Raw genomic sequence first — 22,372 nt, 5'->3', positions numbered from 1 at the left:
ATTCTGCTATTAGACAGACCTAGAGATTCAGGAGGTGGTAGTCATGGTATTTTTAAAAGATACTAATAATTATCAACCCATTCAAGCTAGTGGCCAACAATTTGAAACAGTAAACTCGGCCTTCTCCACTGCAGCCCTCTCAGGTATAGCAACTGGATGAGAAATCAAGACGTCTGCAGAGTTTCTGAACTGATTTACGATCCTCTTTGAGGAAAATATATTTAGTCCATAGTGATTGGTTTTTTGCAACTTGCAAACAATTTTTTTAAGCAAACAGTCTTTGCTATCTTTGACCTAAACTCACGGATAGGATAGTATAACCCACACTTTTTCAGCAGACTTTGTAGTCACTAAGGCTAGGCTCTCTCCTTACTAAGATCTCCTCAGAGATGCTTGAAAGATGCTTCCCAGTATTTGGAGACCATTTTCAGGGCTCTTCCAAAGTCTGCTGAAGTCAGAAAGAGCCCTCTGGCAGATTCAGCAGGTTTGGGACCTTTCCTAAAGTGGTTCTCTGTGAATCAGGTGCAGCTAGTTTTAGTCCATCAATAATATTTTTGTCTTGGGAGTTACAGCCAGCTTCTCAAAAGCAGTGCTGGGGGATCAGCATGTGGGATTAGGAAATGGGACTTACTGTCCCAGCTGTGCTGACTAGTAGGGTGATCCTGTGCATCGGAATGTGACCAGCATGTTTGCTTCCCTGCTGCATGCAGTTTCTCTCACTTGCCCATTTTCCAGGGTGTGCCAGATCCCTGGATATTTGTGCTTTCTCTTGCAGTTGCAGTACCCTGTGATGGGATGTAACTGGAAAAATCATGTTCTCTTGATGATAACAGTATGCACCACAACAGAGGCACACACATCTCCATGGATTAGAGTGGACATACTCAGCATTTCCACCCATGTTGCTCTGAATACATCTCTCTCCCACCCTGGCGACTCCACCCCTAGGATTTCATCCACTGAGTTTCAGCTTGAGCCTCATTAAGCTTTTAATCAACACACCGCCTGCCAGACTCTTGCTGTCAGGCCAGATGCCTAGCAGTATTGAGGAATACTGTGCTAATATCCTAACATCTCGAGTACTTGTGTCGTGTCTGTGATTCAGTGCTGCACTGGGTGGCACTGGTCCAGCTACCTTGCTGCATCTCCAAGTGCTCTCCCAAGACATCAGCTGTGATGGTACAGGAGGGACTGTGTCATCGCTGCTGGCAGCTCCCAAGTCGTGCTTTTCTTGAAGAGGAAGAACATCTCCAATGATCTTTTGCCAGCTGGAAAACATTTCAAAAGCTGGTAAATGTGTTTTCTTCCCTGCTTTGTCAGCCAGAGCATTTCCAGATCACTACCTGGTTGCACATCTTTAATAATGTTTATAAAAGATAGGATCTAGCTCAAATAGAAGTTTTTGCCTCGGTGCTGGTTGGCATTAGATTATCATAGTGGTGGTTTTGGCCTTGGAAAAAATCTATAAATGTAGGAATTATTGTTTTTATTAAATTTTCTAGTGTGTCTTTTGCACTATTAACCTGAATTACTATTATGTGCTGACTGGGAGATTGTGGGGTTGCTTGTGCTAGCAGGGAAGAGGGTTCAGCTCATACATGAGGAGGAGGAGACCTCTGCACCACCACTCTGACGTGGGAGCAGTGGGGTCCCCAAACTGAATGACAGATTCTGTCTGTGCTCTAGGTAATTTGAACCCTGGAAGTGAAGGCCATACCTTGGGAAAGGAGGGAAGAGCAGTGGAGAAAGAAAGGGAGTTGGTTGTGGAAAGGATTATGGCACTTCCTGCTCCCAGTGAGGAGCAGGTGGCTCCTGCGCAGAAGATGATGGTAAGGAACACTTCTCCCATCCAGAAGCCCCACTGTGTGCGAGCATAACATAAACCCCCACTCTCCCATGAGCACAGCCGTGTGTCTGCTTTGTTCCCAAGGTTGGGCTCCAGCACTACTGTTTAACAGCAGTCAGCTGGAAAGATCTCCTAACTGGTTTTATGCAAATGGAGTGAGATATCTCATGCATGTGCCTGTTTGCACACAGGCACCATCCCTGTCAGACAATAGGTATTGTTTTGTCATGTAAATAGCGCTCAACTAACAGGGTTTGCTGAGAGTTGAGCTCACTTACACTGAATGGTTTTGACATGTGTGTGTATGCAGGTGTTGAAAGAGAGGGCAGGGAGAGTAACAAAGCTGTGAAACTTCAATGAGATAAACCAAATAACCCCCCCAAATCATGTTATATGGAAAGTGGTGGATAAAGGTGGTCAGGGCTACACAGCAAAGAGATAAGTATGAGGGGAAGAAAAACAGTTTTCTTTGTACAAGATTAGTGACATCTAACCAATTACTTGAAACTGCCTCTGATTGTCATCATTGGTCTCCACGTGTCTGTACCTCTTTCCAGGAGCATTCTGCTTGGCAGGCGCAACTCTGGAGGTTGGTTTTGGTGATAACAAGACATCTTCGAAGAGCTGCAAGGCAGCTGAGGATTTACATTCAGTGAAGCCAGCAGTGGAGATCAGGGGACGGAGGTGCAGTCGACAAAGCAGTTGGGGAGGCTGCGGTCACTGTCTCCCCGTGTTTGTTGCCAAGTGGGGTTGGCTGTTGGTCCGTCTGCAGGCGGCCACCTGCAGTGGAGCAGTGACATCAATCAGTCTGGTCTGGTTGTGTTGGGAAGCGTGATGAGCAACTGTTATGCAGATGCTCCCTGGGAGGCTACTAAATAGTCATTGTTGAAGTAATTAATAGCAACAAGTGAAAAAAAAAAAGCCCAGAAAATGTTTTCAGATGTCCCAGACAGTGGTGATACTTAGGGTGATGAATCATGCAACTGTCCGTATGAAAACTGAATAATTTTACTTGCCACAATAAAATATGTAATGAAAACAACAACAAAAAAAGAACAGAGACCAACATATAATCTACCAAATGTCTGTGGTGTCCACTTCAAAATGTTGATTGGTATAAAACCTAAGTCCAAAAGTAGTATTGATGATGTTGTAAAGAAAAGTACAATCAAAAGCATATTGTTCTTGACCTGGCGGGGGGCTTTGCTGTTTTCCAGATATAGCTGCTGCTGATGTGGTTTTCACAATGACACCTTTGACTGGTTTTTAACTGTCTTTTGGGGCAGGAAGGGGTGAGAGGCAGTGTCCTCTCTTTAGCAAAATACATAGATCTTTTTCCTTAGTAGTTTATACTAGATCCACGGTGGAACTAGAGAAAAAATCACTGAAAGGGAAGCAGTGCTGCAGGTCTTGGACAAACCCTCTTAAAATCAGTTCAGAGAAATGGCAGATATATCAGCATCCTGCAGTAAATGATAAATGAGTTCCAGGAAACTCACTCTTTCTAATGCAATAATCCACCTGCTGAAAAATGCTGCTATTCTAAAGTGAACACAATTTTTGTGTTTATGTCATATTTTATATATGATAAACTGCTTTGCAAAGAGGAAGAAAAAGAGTATTTCATAGATTTTATTATACTATTATGTACTAATAAAAAAAGAAACCCATTTTTCTCTGAGAGCTGGGCAAAGAACAGATGGGCAGTATTTAGACATTGGAAGTTTTCTTAGAAAGATTATTTTATTATTATAAAATAGTAGCTATTATGTACCCTCCCATAACAAAATGGTCTGTCTCCATATCTTAATACTGGGCTATTCTAAAAGAATTTATTTTATTCTATTGTTTATGTTGCATAAAATGAAGCTACCAGGTGCTGGGAGTTTTTCTTGGACTACATGCTCCCCAGGGAAGTGGTCACAGCACCAAGCCTGCCAGAATTTAAGAAGCATTTGGATAATATTCTGAGATACGTTGTGTGATTTTTGCAACTGTCCTTTGAAGGGACAGGAGTTGGACTCAATGATCCTTGTGGATCCCTTCCAACTCAGGATATTCTATTATTTTATGATTCTATGAATCTATTCTGTGCAATTTCTGGTGATAAACTAGAAAAGAGAATTTGGGGTCCCCTGCGGAAAACTGCAGTCCCTTTTTCTTCTTTCTTCCTCTTTCATCTTGTATCTTGGTACAAGAAACTTTTTGTTAGCTATGTAAGCATTCTTTTATTCAAATACTAATTTAACATAGTGATTGTACTGAGAGTGACCTGTGCTCTGGCATTGCATCTTTTCCATTTAGCGCAGGGGACTTCATAAAATTGATTAGCTCATAGCTCTTAAATCTTTCATAATTTTGGCTTTTTTCTCTTCCCTCAGAAAGGAAGCTGGTGTTTTTAACTGTTTCCATGAATTTAGGAGAGTCTATCGCCTAGCCTTTCAGTATCTGTGATGTGTGATGTGTCCTGGACTGTCCTTTGACTTTCGAAAATCATTATTCCTGTGCTTTTTTTGTTACTGACGTGTAGGTGATACAGCCACTGAAGCAGCCTGGCAGCAGTTTGGAGGGGAGGGAGCTGGGGAGGGGGAAGGTGTGTAGAGTGTTTTTTGCCCTCTCTGCCAGTTGCATGGGAGAAGAGGGAGCTGCGAGCTTTAAAACCCTGCCACCAAGCAGCCAGCTGCCCACTCGCACCGTGCTGTGCCATCCCAGACAAACATCTCCTAGAGCATCTGTAGGGCAGTGTGACTCACTGAGCCAAGGGCATAATCCGTGGGGATGCAGCTGGACCTCAGCACCGGGGGACAGTCTCTCACTGCTGCCGATCAGGAATACTAATCCACAGTCAACCTGCCATTTTCCACACTCCACTGATGGGGTGAACTCATAATCCTCAGGGGTGAGCAGGTTATCCTTGGAAGGGATTGCCCTGCCGTGGAGCAACTGAACCTGTGGGCATCACATCTGGCCAGTTTCCCTGGAGAGGCTTGGGGAAGTAGGTATTGCTTTCCCAGCCTGCCCCAGGTAAGTAATTTGATCTTAAACAAAGAAGCATAGAGATGGCTGTTTCTTATTTAAAAATGCATTAAATATTTTTAAAATAATTTTTGTTGTTGTTTTGAAGGCAGAAGGTTTGAATATTCCCATGCTTTGTGCGTCCCCTGAGCTTCTGGATCTGGGGGGTGATAATGAGGGATTTAATTCTGGGCAGCAGGTGCTGGCAGCAGGGATGTGATGCAGTGCCTGTAATCATGTTGTCAGGTTAATTTTGCACCGTCTGGCTGTGAAAGGAGCAGTCGGGCTTCTAACTGTAGTCCTTGGGCATCTGGTACCTTCTTCCTGCTGCAGACGTTTTCAAGGAAAGACACTGTGTGTCTGAGGCATGTAGAGAGTTAAAGCTGGTGGGGAGCAATGCCACTGCCAGTGTAGCCACTGTGCCAGGGAAGGGTCCCTTGAGAGAGGAATAAGAAGGTTGTTCCCACTCGCACTGGTCACCCATCTTTTCTTACCAGCTCAGGAGAAAAGGAAAGTTGGTCTTTCAGTTGTCTGGGCTTCCTATCCTAATCAGATGCACTGTTCTGAATTGCAAATAATCCCAGCGGAGGAGATGTAAAGCAGATGTCGTAGGGAATGAGACCTGTTGTGGGAGCAGGAGCCAGGCTTGTGCAGTGACTGCCCTCTGGAAACGGGAACTGACAACTGCTGGAAACTTGGACAAAGTGGGAGATATCTGTAAAAGACTGATACCTGAGTCAACACCTTGCTATGCTTTTTACGTATGATGCAAGTGGTGGAGAAGGCAAGAAGATAAACTACGTGATAACAGCAATGCTGTCACAGTTTGTCATTCCAGCATGGCAGGGCATGGTAGGCTGAGGAGGCTCGTGATTTCCGGGGGGGAATGTGCTGCAGTAATGGGAAGACAGTGAGAGAAAGGGAGCACAGTCAAACTAGGGAGTACAATTTCCAGCATTTACTTTGCATAGCCTGTTATCCAGGCTTTTCCCTGGCAGCCCTAACTGTCCACTGTTGTGTGTCAGTTCAGGTATTATTGTGTGTTTCTAGTGGTGTGGCTAAGATGAACATCCACGGTTCTGCAGATTTGCTCAGAAATGTCAGTGTGTCAGGAAAATGTTTCCATTGACATTTTTGCGGTGAATATGGAAATCTCTCAGTGACGATGTTAGTGCCTTTCCTTTTTTTTTTTTTTTTTAATTTAAAGGGTAAGAAAACCAAGCAGAATCTGACCACAGGTGTTTTAAGATGCACAGAGCTGTCACTGTATTGTGCATGACTCCATCCAAAGTGTAGGCAACCAGCTTATGGGTAAGGTTGGGGACAAACGATGGTACAGTTCACTTGGAAACCACTGCGCAAGCAGGGGCTGGCACAGAAACACCATCCCACTGCCTTAAAAACTCATGGAGAAAGATCCTTGTTGGAAGGCGTGCCCTGCACTGTGTGCCAGTCATGGACAGGAGGAGTGGGGTGTGCTCCTGGGTTATGGAGGTGCAACTTAGGATGTGATGGGAGGGTCAGGGATATGTTGGAAGCAGGGGGGCCAGGATCATGTGGTGAGGGACATAGAGGAAGGGCGAGTGTTCATCTTGCTTCGGTAGCACAAGTTGCTGGAAATTAAATACTTAAGGAGATGAGATTGAAACTTGTGTTGTTTTTCACAGATCAAATTATTAAGTGTAGGCCATCTGTATTTCTTGGCTTTTTTACATGGTTTGTACTATACAGTGCACAGCAGTGTGCCAGAGGAGCAGGGTATGATGTGTACAGTCCTAGTGAAGCACACAAGTGGTTTTTCTTCTGTCTTCCATATTTTCCATGTTCCCGGGGTGTCCAAACTGTGTCCATCATGTTGAGAGTGTGGGTAAGATCAGTCCAGTGACATAACACAGCACTGTTCCTGTGTTGTCCCATATTACACTGCCTTTGAGGCCCAGAAGTTTTTTGTCTGGTTTCTCTGAAGAAATGTGTAGCTATTTCCATGTTGCTTCAAACACGTTTGCACTTAGAAAGCAAGAGAAAGGTGAGGAAAAACTAACCTGAATCTTCTGCCTGGAAATAGTACTGCCTAATGCTTATACTTAGAAATCAAGAGTCAGTTATGTGGAGTTATTTCCTGGCTTTTACATAACTTGCTGTTAACCTCAGGGAAACCAGTTTCACAATACCCAGTTAAACAGGGCTACAGCATCTTCTTGTTGCAGAGGTGTACTGGTGAATACAAGCTTGTAACATTGGAGCCATGTTCATTGAAGGGTCTTGTCCCCAGTATTTAGGAGACGGGGAGTTCATGTGCCACAACCACCCATGCATTTTCTCCTTATTGCTTGGAGTGTCTTCCTGGTGTGAGGCTGGAAATAAAATCTTTCTGCTGTTCTGGTGAGGATATCCCTGCTGAAGCTGTTAGCAAAAATGTCAGTACTCTGAATGGTGGGATTATGATGGGGAGGGCCTTGTACTATCAGCTAAACTGAGAAAAACAAGTCAGTTTAGGGGGGAGCAAAGCCATTAAGCAGTAATAGCTTTTAGTTATTGCTGTTTGGGGATGGATTCAAAGGGATAACATAAGGGTGAAAGACATTGTATTCCACTATCAATCTCCAAGATCATCTAGTCCTGCACCTATTATTCTTAGACTATGTGGAGTGTATCGTGCTAGTAGCTGTTAAGGAGCAGTACAGTGATATTTCAAGAGAGAGGGAAAGACAAATCATCTGTATACACACTGATTATCTTGAGTGTGTTTTTCCTGTACTGAAACAATTACATACCAAAGTGGAAAAAGCACAAATAAAGCTGATATCTTCCTCAGATGGGCAGGCTCTGGATCCTATGTGTCAAAGCATTCTGTGGATACGTTTTCTGGAATTATATCAGAAATCTCTTTTCAGCTCTGATGGCTCATTGGATGGGTCAGTGTAGCCCAGGCAGACGAACATACTGTTTGCATGATGTGTTCTAAATCTGAATTGTTTCTGTGGTCAGTGGGGCATGATGTCAGCACTGTGGGGGGAACATAGTTTCTCACTGACAGCAAAGATGATTGTTTTCCAGTTGCAGGTTGTGATCCCTCCCCAGGGTGTCCTTGGGATGGTTCAGGGGAGGCTATGAAGCATTTTATACTTGTGAGGGAACAGTCAGCTGCCTTTAATTGCTGACTGCACTCTGTCCTTCTAGGACAGAGTTTTGTATATTTATATCAGCAACCAGTAACTATAACCTATTCTCGTTCCCTTGGCCAACAGTAGTTAACCCATCCTTGGCTAATTAAAGTCTGGGAGACTTGGGGGGAAGCAGAGGATGAAAGGGGGCCACACAAATGCAGTTTAGGCCAAAAGACAGTTAAGCTCTCAGAAAGTTTAAGGATTTTTGTCTCAACCAAGGGAAACGAGGGCACACTCAAAATGTGCTACTGTCTACACCCCTCTGCATTGTAACAGAAGTGCAATGTGTTCAGTAGGTTTCAAGGGGTTTTTGTGACCCCCTCCCAAACCAGTGCAAAGACAAACACTCAGGGAGGAGTTGCTGCAACACTTCTGTTTCTGAAAGCTTGCTGACAGCAGTGTTGTTTTCTGATCCATAGGTCCAGAGGATGGCATAGCAATAACGTCACTGTCCAGGGAGCTGGAGTCCTTCCTCGCCTGTTTGCATGCCGCTTGAACTGATCCCAAGCCTTTGTTTTTGGACTGAAGAAACCTGAAAACCTTTCTCTCCTAATTCATGAGCCAGCAGGATGTGGTCGCTGTGCTTTCAGAACGCCTGCTTGTAGCCGCCTACAAAGGCCAAGTGGAGAATGTGGTGCAGCTTATCAACAGGGGTGCCAAGGTAGCGGTTACCAAGGTAACAAGAGAAAAACGCTTTGCGAAAGCCCTGGGAACTAATGTAACTCCTAGACCATTGTCTGTGAAAATGCCTTCGTAGCTTTACCAATCTGAATGTGACTGAGGTTAGTGTTCAGATTTCCTTAAAGTTTATACTTAATAGCTCACGTAAATTTGCAGTATAGTGCATGTCTTGTTTTTATACACTTCCCAGCGGACGCAGATGTGATGAACACTGAGTCCTCAGAAACACAGTGTGTTGATGGACGGGCAGCGACATTTTTCAAAGCGCGCATTGACTTTTGAGCACTGTGTGATCTGATGAATGGAGCGATTCATCACTGTCAAGGGAAGGCAGTTCAGAGCACCCATCTCTCTGGGTGAGGGGATGGGGAAAAGCCACCTCTGTGGTAGGGTAAGGTATGCAGAGAGTATTTCTTTTCGCTGAAGTCTCTTGGTAAAGCAGTCTCACTTATACCCAGCATTCTCATTGATTCGTTCTGTGTAGTCCCTTAGTTACAGACTTGGGGGTTGCAAACTGTGTTCCCCATACCTTCGAGATAAGGCCAGCATCAAAGGATTTCTGCTTAGATATTAAGAGAGTTCAAGATGTTATTCACCTATTCCTAACTCTCAACATGTTATAAATAATACTAGCATATAAAAAATTAGGTAGATCTGGCTGTTGCGGAGAAGGTTTGATCAGCAAAAAACCTGTTTTGATGAACTGTTGTTCTCCATTGTATCTATTTTTTTTTTGCGTTTCCATATTGGTTTTGAACCTTATATATGTATGGGAGCTAATATTTACAGATAGAAAGCAAATGTGAGTACACTTGATAAAAAAAGGAAAAGACAGATTACTTATCTGTCATTGACAGTTGTTTTCAGTCCCTTTGCAGTGTTTGAATTGTAGATAATATTTATTTTGAAAGCTGGAGTGATGCAAGGACAACCCGTGTTTGTGAGTTTTGTTTGCCAAAATAAGTGGCCCTCTTGTTGCTAGATACAAAGCACAGATGTAATAAACATGAATAGTCCCATAAAGATGCCTGTTTGGCTCTGTAGTCCAAGCAGCTCTGTAGCTGATATACAGCTATTAAAGGTAGTCAGTAATAGACCGGGAAATACTGACTTAGAGATGCCTGACTGGTAGCTCAGGGTTTTGTGGTTGCATGTTTTCTTTTGTTTGATTTTTTTAAGATCATGAGCTTTGAAGACTACTGAGAGAGGAACCTACCTGAAAATACACAAATGTTAGAAAGGATGCTGTGCTTTGTATAAATGTGTGCATTAATGTAATTTCAAATTTAGTTTCCACAGTTTGAACATAAAATGTGATATCCCTTGGTTTCCAGAATAATTATGCCACTGATTTAACTGCTTTATGGAACTAGTTGCCATAATCTACAATTCAAATGCAAAATTGACAGTTTCTCATTTTTAAGGTTGATTATTGCGCTACTATCAATGCCTTCTGTTAATTACAGTTACAAACACATTGTGTAGATCTGACTTTGAAACACAATATCAGCTTAATTTGATATAATGCAGATTTGCTAGAGTTGATAAGTTTTTCTTTCCTGTATGACACAGAGTGGCTTGCTTGCTTTGTTGTTCAACCCTTGTATGGAAAATCAAAGCAGAGCTTATTTGGCAGCAGAACTGCACCCAGGTGCAAAGAGTTCATGTTTCTGTTGGACAGCTGTGAACTCTGAGGCCATTCCTGTAGCTGATCTGGTACTGCAGAATTGTAGCTATTCTTTCCTAAAAGTTGTAGGTTATCCCCATGGAGTTCAGGGAGGGAACATGACAAAAGCTGTCCCTCTTGCCATTCTGGGTGCATCCCAGCACATCACCAGACAGTACAGATGAGGTACTCGGGTAACCTGGCGACAAGCCCTGCTCAGAAGAGATGAAGTCAGATCAGCAGGACTGTGGAGGAGTGCACAGAGGAGTGGAAACACTGTCAGAGAAGCAGCCAAGGCTACATGCATGGGGTATTTTGGAGGTGCACACACACTTATTCTTCCCATGCTGTGAGCCAGATAGAGGTGAGTGCAATGTGAACCAAGAGGCGTGAGACCAAGCTGCTGCCCTCATCAAAGCCCATCAGTTCAGGCTCCATAGTGTCCTGTTCAGGTCTACACAGCGTCCAGTTTGCATCTGGCTCTCATTCAGCCAGCTGTATAGAGAGAGCATATGCATATTTGCTTATGAAAGGCTGTATAAACATACCCTGGGAAGAGCTTGGCTTGCTAATCTGATGGCACACAAAGGCTGGAAGGAGAAAGAGATGTGTAAAGTTAAGGACAAGGTTGTCGCAAGAGCAAGGATGTATAAATTAGTCTCAAGTATATTTAAACTGGAAATTTAAAGGGATTTTTTAGCCATCACAGCAACACGTTCTTGTGCAGTCTTTCAATAAGCAGAAAAAGTACAAAATAAGAACTACTTTCGGGATAGGAGTTGTTAGTTTTAGAATGGAAATTAGATGGCAGGCTTGTTGTAGCACACTGATATAGACAAAGCTTTCAGATGAACTGAAATTTAGAGCTGTCTCTTCCTCCAAGATAAAACTCATTGCACAGTGGAGCATAGAAATAAATTTATTCATGTGCATGCCTTAGTTCTCTTTTACCTGTATGTCTTTTATTCAGTTTTCAGTTTGTTCTGTCAAATTAATTTTAAATTATAGGGATTTGCATTAAAAAAACCCTGGATCTGGTACTGGTCAACCAAAATTCCTACTGGATTCTGTGAGTTTTATTGGAGGAAGACATGAGGAGACAAAGCTCTTTGGAGGAAGAGAAAAAGTTCTCATATCATGTAGGCTTTAAATGTATTTCAGATATGCATCTGTAAGCACAGACCAATTCTTATGAATAACACTGTGCAGAGCCACAGCTTGAAGTGACTAGGATCTAGAGCTAAATGCTAGAGAGTTCTTTATTCAAAATGGATTAATTGAGCATAGCTTAAGGAAAATGAAGGATATTTTCTGTAAAAAATCAAGTACTAGTAAATACCAGATAGCTGGCTTGTCCAGTTCTATTTTTGTTGTATATGGAAGGTCATATGATATAGTTAATTGTTGTTTCAGAAAATAACAATTCAGCTGTAAAATAGTATTTCATTTTTGTCACCTCTAAGTAGATGATTTCAGACAAAGAAGAATATGAAAGAAACAACTGGAGAATCCAGTTGTGTGTCCAGGTGCTCACTTCAGTGTTTCCTCGGGAATGCACTTGTTTCATTTTGCCAGCATTACTAGCAAGGCATCTGTGCAGGTGAAGTCAATATGGAAAGGTGCACCTCCTCTGACTCCAGCAAGGGACACTTGGGCTCGTTCCAGATTTGGGGCCTTTTAAAATATGTAAAGAAGAGCTGATGGGCACTAGGTCACTCTGCTGCTACTGACCCTCGCCACAGTGGATTAGGGGTGGTGGCACTGCAGTGCACATGCACTGAGTGTTTGTCCTGGTGCTGGGATGTGGGGCTGTGGCCAAGAGAAGGTGTGCTCAGCAGAGGCTTCATGGCTCTGCTCTTTTCTAAGGGCACCTGCTCCATCAGGTGCTCTGTTGCCATTCTGCCCCATATGACAAAGAGATAATTTCCATTTTTATGCCTTTTCATCTGACGTTCTTCAAATGTATAGCTGTTTTCTTTATGAAAAAGGCAAAAAAATCCCCTGAACAACCGATCATACATATTGGCTAATGCAACAAGCAGGTTCCCTCATCAAGTACTTTGGTGAATAAGCTGCAAAAACTGGAAAACTAGGAACTGAGCCTGCTATAATTCAGTCTTTTCTTCCAAGCAAGCAAGCTGGTCCCTTCTTTCAGTCGTTTTGTAGTAGAACTCTCTTTCAGTGACATTACTGACAGCTGCACTTTGACACAAAAGCGTTGGAACTTCTGCTGAGCTGATGTCTTGCGGTCCTCTCAGGATGTTGCTGTCCTTTTCCTGGGTTATTTTTCTTTTCACTCTGAGGTAGATTAGGGAGAGGGCTATGGACCACTAGGAATGGCCCAGGAGGAGCCATGGTAGTGACACCTCAAATCAGGTCAGGTCTTCTCTCAAGCTTGTTCCCAGAACGCTGCCTGGAGGATGGAGAGCAGTGGGATTTCACCTCCCAGGCATCTGCTTCTGGTGCATCCCAAGGATGCCTGGCTGAAACAAGTCACTTCTGGAGCTCAAATTTCCAGGTATGAACCTCTGTGCTCCAGCTCAGCAAAGCAAAGTGTTACTGGGTGTTGGGTTTCACTGTGGTGTCGCAGCACAGGGTGTAGCATTCAATAGCAAGAGTTAATAGGGCCTGAAAAAGCTGTGTTAGCAAGCACACACAGAGGAGCACACTGCTTCTCTGGTAAACACAGAAAAGATCGACAGAAGAAATCATAAAGGTGGCACAGGCACTTTTAGTGTAATTTGTGTAGCGTCATGGGTTTTATGAGTATTTTCAAAGAGAAGCAGAATATAGCTTTTCTGCAGAACATAGCGTTTAAGATCATAGCTATAAAATTGGATTCTGCAGAGAAGGAATGATAATTCAGAAAAAAAAGCCCCAAGGAAATGCAAAAACTAGTGCTTCTGTTTTGATTCAGCGATTCTGTTTGTTTGATTTAACTTTTGAACTAATCATGTTACGAACATGCCATGTGGCAACACTTTAGTAATGCTGGGGTACTTTGAGTCTCAACTTCAGAGCACGTTGAGTTCTTTAAAGCAATCTCTTTTTTTCTTCTGTTTTAAGTTAAGACAGAAACAAAAAAAGAAATGTATTTTGGTGCTTTCACATTTTTGCACTCCTTCAGTTTGAAAAGCTATTTGTGTCTGTTTTAAACAATAAATAAAGATAAATGAAAAGGGACTAGCGAACATTTAGGGACTTCTGAATGCCTGTTGAGGTCAGTGGGAAACTTTCTGCTGGCTTGAGCAAGCAGGTTATTCATGGAGAACAGTCTAACAAATCATCAGTGTGAACAATGTGACAAGACTTGGATTTTGCTTTCAAGCTTTCCAATAAAATGTGGATAGGCATTTTTTGTACGAGTGCAGAATGGATGAATAAATAACAGTCCTTGTGCATCACAAGTGCAGGGTGAGATGGAGAACTGAATGTACTTTCATGAAGTATCTACACATACATAAACATAGGGAAAGATCATGCAGCTTGGGCTACTGAGGCCCCCCTGTATGGTTTGGTTGTGGAGTGCATACAATGGCAAACATACTTTTCTGAAAGTTCTGCTTTTAAATGGTATGTATCGACAGGTGCCTGACAATGTCTGAAAGTTAGAATACGGATTAAATACAAACAAAAACCTACCCTTGCATTTTACTGCTGAAACTCATGTGGCTGTTTACAGTGCTTGGCTGCAGCCTAATACGCCCCACAGCTATAGCAGCGTGTCATGGTGGTTGGAAGTTGCAGCCTTAGTCAAATAGCTCCCATTTATTTTGTCAATAAGTCCGTGACACGGGACCATTTGTATGATTTGTTGCCTGATGAAGCAATTGTTTACATTTGAATAGAAGTCCAAATTGCTTTTTTTTTTAACATATGAGTGACTGCTTTATTGCTTCATTAATCCCAAGTTGTAGCAGTCTCTCATTTATATTTGTAATAACCCCCAAACCATTACAGTTCATATTTGGCAATGCTCACAAGCTTTTAAGTCAGTAGTCTGCGTGTTGAGCAGTCCCTCGGTTTAGTGTTGTCTCCTTGCAATGAGCATCTCGGAGACACTCATGTTTGTACATGTTTCCTTTCCCCCTTAGACCCTTGCATGTATTCAGATAAACCCCCTGTGGTGGGTTGACCTTGGCTGGACACCAGCCACCCACCCAGCTGCTCTATCACTCCCCTTCTCAGCCAGACAGGGGAGAGAGTAAGGTGGAGAAAACAGCCCATGGGTTGGGATAAGGTGGTTTATTTAAAGCAAAAGCAAAGTGGAAGCTTGCGCGTGCAAAAGGGAAGCGAAAGATAACATAGTTTATTCTCTACTTCCCATGAACAGCGATGATTGGCCACTCCTGAGGAGCAGGGCTTCAGCACACGTAATGGTTCCTTAGCAGGCAGCCATTGGAGACAATGAATGCCTGCCTTCCTGCTCCTTGCCTTGGCTTATATCTGAGCTGACGTCACATGGCCTGGAATATCCCTTTGGTCAGTGTGGGTCAGCTGACCTACTTGGGTCCCCTCCCAGGATCTTGCCCTCGACTGAGGAAGGAATGTTACAGTGCTGATGCTTTGCTCAGCAGTAGCCAAAACACTGGTGTGTTATGAACACCCTTCTAGCTACCAATGCAAAGCACAGCACTGTGAGGGCTACTAGGAGAAATGAACTCCAGCTCAGCCAGACCCAATACACCCCCTCTTTGGTGCTGCAGCATTGAGTGCAAAATGCCTTTATGGAGGAGACACACAGAGGGAGTTTTGTCTGTCTGTCTTCATCTCTCTTCCACCTATATATTTTGGGTAGGGTGCATTGCTGTGAGAGAAGAACTTTGTGGGCTATTAGTTTGACTTACAGGCATGAAGGCAAGAGCAGCCCTGACTGTTGCTGCTGTGGCAAAAACTCATTCAGTGTTTCTCTCCAAAGCTTGCTGTGCTCCAAGTTTGTCATCACAGCATGAAGGGCACCCAAACTCCTTGTCCCTTCCTCATGGTTTGTTCTGGATTAGTGTGTGCTTGCATATGGACATACATACCTGTGTGTATGTTTGTGTGGGGAAATGGGTGGGAATGTTTTTCCAGTGTTTGTGTTGCCCATACTGGAACACTGTCCATCTGTACCACCCATCTCTGCTCTCATTTTGAATGTTACTGGGAAGAAAATCTGGCATTGCCAGGTTTTGCAGGGTTATGATTAATCTCGAGATGATCAGTGCTCTTTCAAAAGCCTGAATCTCTATTTAGTGTAATGTTCTGGAATTGATTCTCTTCCCACTCTCCTGTCTTAGGTAGTGTCACAGTTTTTGTTTATAGTGTCCTTTTAAAGTGGGAAGAACTCAAGGGCTGCAGGTGTGCAGAAGCTCTGGTTACTGAAGGTCTCTCTCTAGGGCTCTCCAATAGATGAGATGCCTCTGAACCTATGTTTCTGTATAGAGAATCTGAAACACACAAACCCTCTGGATGGTCCTTTAGTCTTTCAACCCATTTATTAATTTATTTAAAAAAGAAAAAAAAACAAAAACAAAACCAAAAAACAACCTGAGTTTTAGGGACCTGGATAATATTTTTTAATGCTTTGGGGATGACAATAGGGGAAATGCACAGTTAACATGAACCTCTCTTCAATGAGTGACAAGAACATCCAGGCCCTTGCTTGCAACTCTCCCTGGCCCTGCAGTGGCCTCTTCCAGTAAGTGCCCTCTCCTCCTCCAGCGCCCATATCCTGTTGAGTAGGTTCCAGGGACAGGACAGCAGTGCTCCCTGGAGTGAGGGCAGCCTCCTCCAGATAAGCCCATTCTTCAGGGCAGCTTTATTTTAATGTGGCTTAAGGCACTGAATGGGCAGGTGAAGGTCATGTGATCTCCATCTTCTGTGGTTTTGCAGCCTTTTCCTGTGCTTGTGCCCTGCCAGCAGGCACAATCTGTCTCACAATTGCCTAGGAACATGTGATGGTTGAGGAAAACATGCCCCTCGTATTGATACAAACTCCTGTTCTGTTTTCATAGTTTACTTTTAACACAGTGCCTTTGGCTGCATGTCACCATTTTTTTTTGTGGTTAGAGCTGGTTATCTTATCAGAAAGTTTTCCTGTTGGGATGTACTCATGTTGTTCACACTATTTTCCTTCTAATGTACATGAGCTGGCTTCAAGTTGGGTTGGTTTGGGATTTTTCCTGATCCATGTACAGATTGCTATAAATTGTTTTCGCGATATATTAATAACCTGCTGGGAAATGAGATAGATGCCTGGATTAGGTGATTTACATATTGGCATTAAGTAATGCAGAAAAGTCAGAACCTGTAAATCTGAATGTGCTGACACACATATTCATAATCCAAACATATTGTTCATAGCCGAGAATTGTTTGTCAATTTGGGTTCTTTTTGTTTTCTCTCTCTTTTTTTTTTTTTCACCTGGGTTGCCTGGGGACTTTTATGCCTTCTGCTATTGAGTTACCTGGAACAGTGACATAGCCCTGGCTCTCCTCCAAGCTGATGGAGAAGGAAACATGGTCAGTGCAGCTCAGTGCCCTTCCACGTAGGGCCAGGCATTTAGGGACTGTGACCAGATCGAGCAAGAGGCACCCAGGCAACAGGGTGGATGGTGCCCAGGGGCAGTGGTGACAGCTGAAAGTGAACTCTTCCCACACCTTCAGCAAAACAGGAATGGAAGTTTCCCACATGGGAATGAACTGCTGCTACTAACGGAAGACAATGTTTGGGTTTTGAGAAACCCATGTGTCAGAGTGGATGAGGACTTTGCCCTTAGATCTGACCCTTCAAATAAATAATGTAGGACAATTAATCAACACAATGTTTTTGAAGCACAACACAACTGATCAGTAATCAGACAGACATTTTGTCCCCAGCTGTTCTGTTTTTTGTTTTTGCTCTGAAGAGGCTGAGTTACCAAGGTTTTACCAGCTATGTGGGTATGGGATTCACTGTATGAAAACAATCCTGTCTTGAGGTTGGTTTATTATATACTTGAAGTAGTTTTCTCACTGAAGAAGTTGCTTAAAACCTCAGAGAACTGATAGTTGCCTTCTGCTTACTTCAGGCCACTAGTAGTCAGATAGCTCTTGAAGTATTTGCTCCTTCTGTAGGTAATATTGTAGGGCTGTTTATCTTCCTTTGCAGGGTAAATCCTTGGGTGGAATCATTGGATGGAAAAATAGACAATAGCACCGGTAATGAAGTAATAGATATATAATAGATAGAGGTGAAGCATAATGTGACTCATAAAAAGCCTAGGAGAGAAAGCAGCATTCTTTGTGAAGATACTTTGTGAATTTAGCAATGGCTGGAATCCTGTTTGCTTATTTGTGATTAAATAATCTGCAGTGAACAGTTTTAGAGTGTTGCTGTTTAACAGACCTTGAGGTGTTTTGCTCAGTTTTCGTGTTGATGCCTTGAGATTTGAGAGAGAAAGAGAGAGAGAAAGAAAGATAATGTTTAAAAATAAGTATTGTCCAAAAAAACCCTGACAGATCTTTAGCAAAATGAAGTTGGTCGTCATACACATGAGGTCACTGGAGTGACTACAAGTCTTCCATTCCTTTTCGTGGGAGCATCTGTCATGCACAACAGTTCAGTAATTCTTGTGTTTGTCACAAAGAAGGTGCCCACTACAATACATGAATTAACCTGCTACTGCAACTTTGCTGTACAGAGGGAAGTTGAAAGTGGTTGACAGTTCTGCGCTCCAGAGGGACAGAAACAAAAGGGTCATGAATTCTGCTTAGGCATGGACACAGAGCTGGATCTGAATTTCTAAGGAAGTACCCTTACGTGAATATGATATCCCTTTTATGGAGTGTCATTGGGATAAACTGAAATGTTACAGAAGGGGGAGGAGGAATATTCAGCATACACAAAACTAAGATAAAGCCTTTGACACACTAATATATGTCAGTTGCTGCTATTGCAAGTTTCAGAGAGTGAGGTACAAACAGAAGAATGATGAAAAGCAGATAAAATTATATTTAACTGCCATGCATAAAAATTCACCGTAATGTATTATTATTTTCTTCTCATTCATAGCATGGCCGGACCCCCCTGCATCTTGCTGCCCACAAGGGTCATCTCCATGTTGTCCAGATTTTGTTGAAGGCAGGTTGTGACCTGGATATTCAGGATGATGTAAGTAGATAAAACTTTCTTGCTTGCAGTGGAGGGGGAAAGATGATTTGCAAGTAGCAGTGGAGCTTCACTTCTTTGAAGTAGGATTAAATGAAAGCAAAATCTGTCTATTTTCTAATTCAGAGATGTAACCTCCAGTTTGGATATGCAAAACTGCATGGGAGACAATGTAAAATATGGTGGTTTTCAATGAATTATTTGGTCCTCTTGCTCAAGCTGCAGAGCTTTATAAGAGCTCTGGCTGTGCCAGGTGGGTGTGAATAGCAGTGAGAGTCATCGTCTGCCGCTTTTTGTAGAAATGCACTAGGAGCTCATTGTGCTCTGTGGGAATGCACTGAAGGATGTCAGGTAGGGACCACAACCAGTTGTGATGTTGGCCTGAAGTGGGAGATGCTTTTTGTGTAGGCACATCCCTCAGCATCTAAGGTATTGAGCAGCTGCCCAGAGCACTGTGCAGCACTGCAGGGAGATCGTCCTGTTGGCAGCCACACGTGATGTGGGGGTGGTCGCATCTGTGAAAGTGTTGTGTGGTGAAGCACCAGCACAATGAAACAAGCTTTCAGCAAATTTTTTTTCATTCAGTAAAACATGTAAGTTACTGAAATTTCTCAGGTTTCTGTAAGAGTAGTTCTAATCTTGGAACAGCCTTTGAGGCACATGGTAACATGAGGTAACATGAATTTAGTTGTCTCACTCTGATGAAAAATGTGAAATAGCAGTCGAATAAACATGATTTCTGCAGATTTAATTGCTAACTTCTGATGGCACGCTGGAAGAACTTTGAGGAAGGGTTGCTTTTTTTCCCCCTGTAAAGGTGGAGAGTCTTCAAAGGACCTAAAGGTCCAAAGATGGTTAGTAGAGGCATCTGTATGACTGTTAGAAGGACACTGGAAATTTCTAGGTGCCTTTTGAAAATCCCCATAGGCATTCGTTTGCATCTAGAGAATTAAATATCTGTAGAAATTAGAAAGCTGGTTTCTTCCTCTGCATGAGTAGCTGATTCCCTGTGACACATGAGCAGCTTGTCTGACGAGCTTAGGACTGTGGTACTGATGTGGCCAGCCTTTCACAGGGAAACTTGTTTTTCTAGGAAGAAAATTTGCTTCCTGCACTCTTTATTCTTTCACTGTGCCCATCTGTGAAATGGAACATATTTGCAAGTGCAGTGGAAGTATCAGTTTATTCAGATGTATCTTGGGTATGTTTTTTGACTTTTCCCAGCGAAAATGATTTATCAGGTATTTAAGACAAAATTGCAGGTACTTTACAAGTACAGTCAGTTTTCCTGAGAAAAGCAAGTTGCTGCTTTAAGAAAGCAACAGCTTCCACTGATTTGGTCAAATTGGATTTCTGTGGAAACCGGTTTTTGAGTAAGTCTGGTTTATTATTTTTAATCCTCTAGGAATAAAATCTAGGCTGTTTATATATAAACCTGATAGCTGTAATGGAAAAACAGTAAATCAATGTTTAGCATCATTTCAGTTCAGTAAAGAGTCTTGTAGTTGTAGAAATATGCAGCTTGTAGAAGACCTATTTCACTTGTCTTGCAAACTTCTCAGGGACTTTGCTCACGACAATTGGATACTGCTTCTAAATGTGGTGATTAATGTGAAAGAATAAATGCATGCTGGATTCATGGATTCTGTTTCGTTTAAATGTATTTTGATTTTTAGCTTTGTATTTAGTACAAAGTAATTTGGTTGGGATTGAGGAGAGCCTTGGGACTTGCTGAGTCTCAGAGGGTATGTTTGGATTTGTATTGTAGGAGATGGAAGTCTAAAACTCCAAATGAAGATTTTTGCTTGTGATAGGTAATAACTAAAATATTTCTGCTTTCCTTTCACATAGGTCTTCAAAGCAAGTTCTCTATTTATGGTTTCTCTTGTGTAATTCATTTTTACAGTTTATGCCTCACAGAATATGTTCATAGTCTCTTTTAGTTGCCATCTATTGATTGTGCCTTCTGCCACTTTTACTGTGTGCTTATGTGGCAGTGAAGGCATCTTAGTTTCAAGTGCTGATTAACATCTGTCCATTTCACTGCTGTTTTTCAGGAATACAGATTTAGGTTCAGATGTGAAAATGCTTGTGAGAGTAGGGATTATAATATTTGTTTGAAAAGTAAACTACTTTGTTGATTTTGGTCTGTGTCATTGTGATAACACACAAGAATCCAAAAAGATGATCTACATTTTATTTTTCTAAATAACGAGAAACCTAAAGATTTTATTTTGAACAAATTCAAGACCAACTTTTAATTTGCCGCCTGATAAGCAGAAACTTAAAAGTTGCTAAATGTTGTGGAGAGATTAAAATGCTCCCTTCATGTTCTACAGATACATTCTTTAAACATGGTTAAGAGCCGTAAGAATTAGTTGAAGAATGACCTCCAGTGGCCTGGAGTGGGATTATTATGAATTTCAGCCGGTGGAGTCCAGCTCTGTAGAATACGCCACCCCGGGAGCTAACTCTTTTCTTCTCCCTGCCAATACTGAAAACTCTTACTGGGATTCCAATGCCATCTCTGAGTGGTCAATGAGTATCCACACAGCACACACCTCAGAAATAGTCAAGGAGAAGGTTGTTCCGGTGAAGGAAATCAAGGATGAAAAAAATAAGAGAAACCAGAAGAGAAAGGCTAGGAAGGAACCTAGAAGATCAGAGAGAGAGAAGGAGGTTAGAACTCTTGTGCATCCCCCCTGCCTTGAGCCTGACACCTCGCACAGTGCATGCTGCGAAACCTTGGCCGGGCGATCTGGCATGGCTGAGCTCTGCGGCGCTGCATGGCTGCATGGCCGGCTTGGGGCTGGGTGCTCTGCATCAGCTTTCCCTGCCCTGTATGCACTCTCTGAAGATCTAACTGGGAAAACAATGTCATTTAAAACAAAGGCCAGAGGCCCCGAAACTTCCCTTCTGGAAGCTCCAATTTAAGAAGCAGAAAATTAGTTTCAAATAATGGAGCAATAGCCCAGGGTTCATAATCATTTCTAGCTGAATGAAAATATGCAAAGTGGCTTATTCCTGTGCTTCCATTTCATTTAGACAGTAATTTGTTTCATTCATGATTATTTTTCATGCCTTGATCACTTCTGCTGATCATGCATCATCATTTATTGTTCAGAGTGGAGTTGTTTTCCCTGTGTATCATGACGACTGTCTCTCTTCAGCAAAGGAGGAGGAAGGCAGCACAGACACACTGAGAAACATGAGAGCATATTCAGTTGCCTTTGTGAGGGTTGCTTCAGGTTATCCACATATGCTCGTATGGTCCTGCAAATATTCAACACTTAGTTATATTTTAACTTTAAAATATTTTGATATTTCTACTGTGAATTTAGTGGCTTGATTTTATAGTAAATGACTTTGCAAGTGCCATCCAGCACTTTGTATCAGGGATTGAAGCCATGAGTTTTTGCTGGTATTTTTTGTTTGGCCAGAGCTGTGGATGCCCCATCCCTGGAAGTGTTCCAAGCTAGGCTGGGTGGGGCTTTGAGCAACCTGGTCTACTGGAAGATGTCCCTGCCCATGGTGGAGGGACATGATGATCTTTAAGGTCCCTTCCAGTACAAACCATTCTGTGATTCTATGATTTTGGTGCAATTCTCCAGTAGCAAGACAGTCTGTTGATTTCTGCAAACGTAGAAGGACAGCGAGAAGGTAAAGTGTGGCACTGGAGAAGGGCTTTAAGGGAGATTGTACAACTGATGGATGCTCTGGAGAATAGGAGCATGCAGGAGAACAAATTATGGTGGTTATAGGTTGTTTTTTTTAAATCAGAGAAAGGAAAAATTAACAGGTATTACAAACTAGCGTAAACCAAATCTCACTCATTTTGGGTAGTAGAGTCTATAATAGAGACTCCAG

General features: G+C 42.5%; 1 protein-coding gene across 8 annotated transcripts in view; it reads left to right on the top strand.

The window, feature by feature from the left end:
- The window catches only part of ANKRD6 (ankyrin repeat domain 6), an 89,267-nt gene that overhangs the window by 43,246 nt on the left and 23,649 nt on the right, over window positions 1-22,372 (top strand). For 4 of the 8 annotated variants that reach the window (XM_064649975.1, XM_064649970.1, XM_064649967.1 and 1 more), the window contains exons 4-5: window positions 18,410-18,508; window positions 20,845-21,184. In XM_064649975.1, the coding sequence (XP_064506045.1) occupies window positions 20,891-21,184 (294 nt within the window). In that variant the 5' untranslated portion in view covers window positions 18,410-18,508; window positions 20,845-20,890. Of the gene's footprint in view, window positions 1-4,479; window positions 4,871-8,447; window positions 8,811-18,409; window positions 18,509-20,844; window positions 21,185-22,372 lie in introns of those variants that run through there. The other 4 variants (XM_064649974.1, XM_064649971.1, XM_064649973.1 and 1 more) reach the window with 3 other exon arrangements.

The sequence above is a fragment of the Pseudopipra pipra genome, chromosome 3 (assembly GCF_036250125.1).
Source record: "Pseudopipra pipra isolate bDixPip1 chromosome 3, bDixPip1.hap1, whole genome shotgun sequence".
In the NCBI taxonomy this organism is placed as follows: domain Eukaryota; kingdom Metazoa; phylum Chordata; class Aves; order Passeriformes; family Pipridae; genus Pseudopipra; species Pseudopipra pipra.
This window is presented reverse-complemented; position numbering and strand designations above follow the sequence as displayed.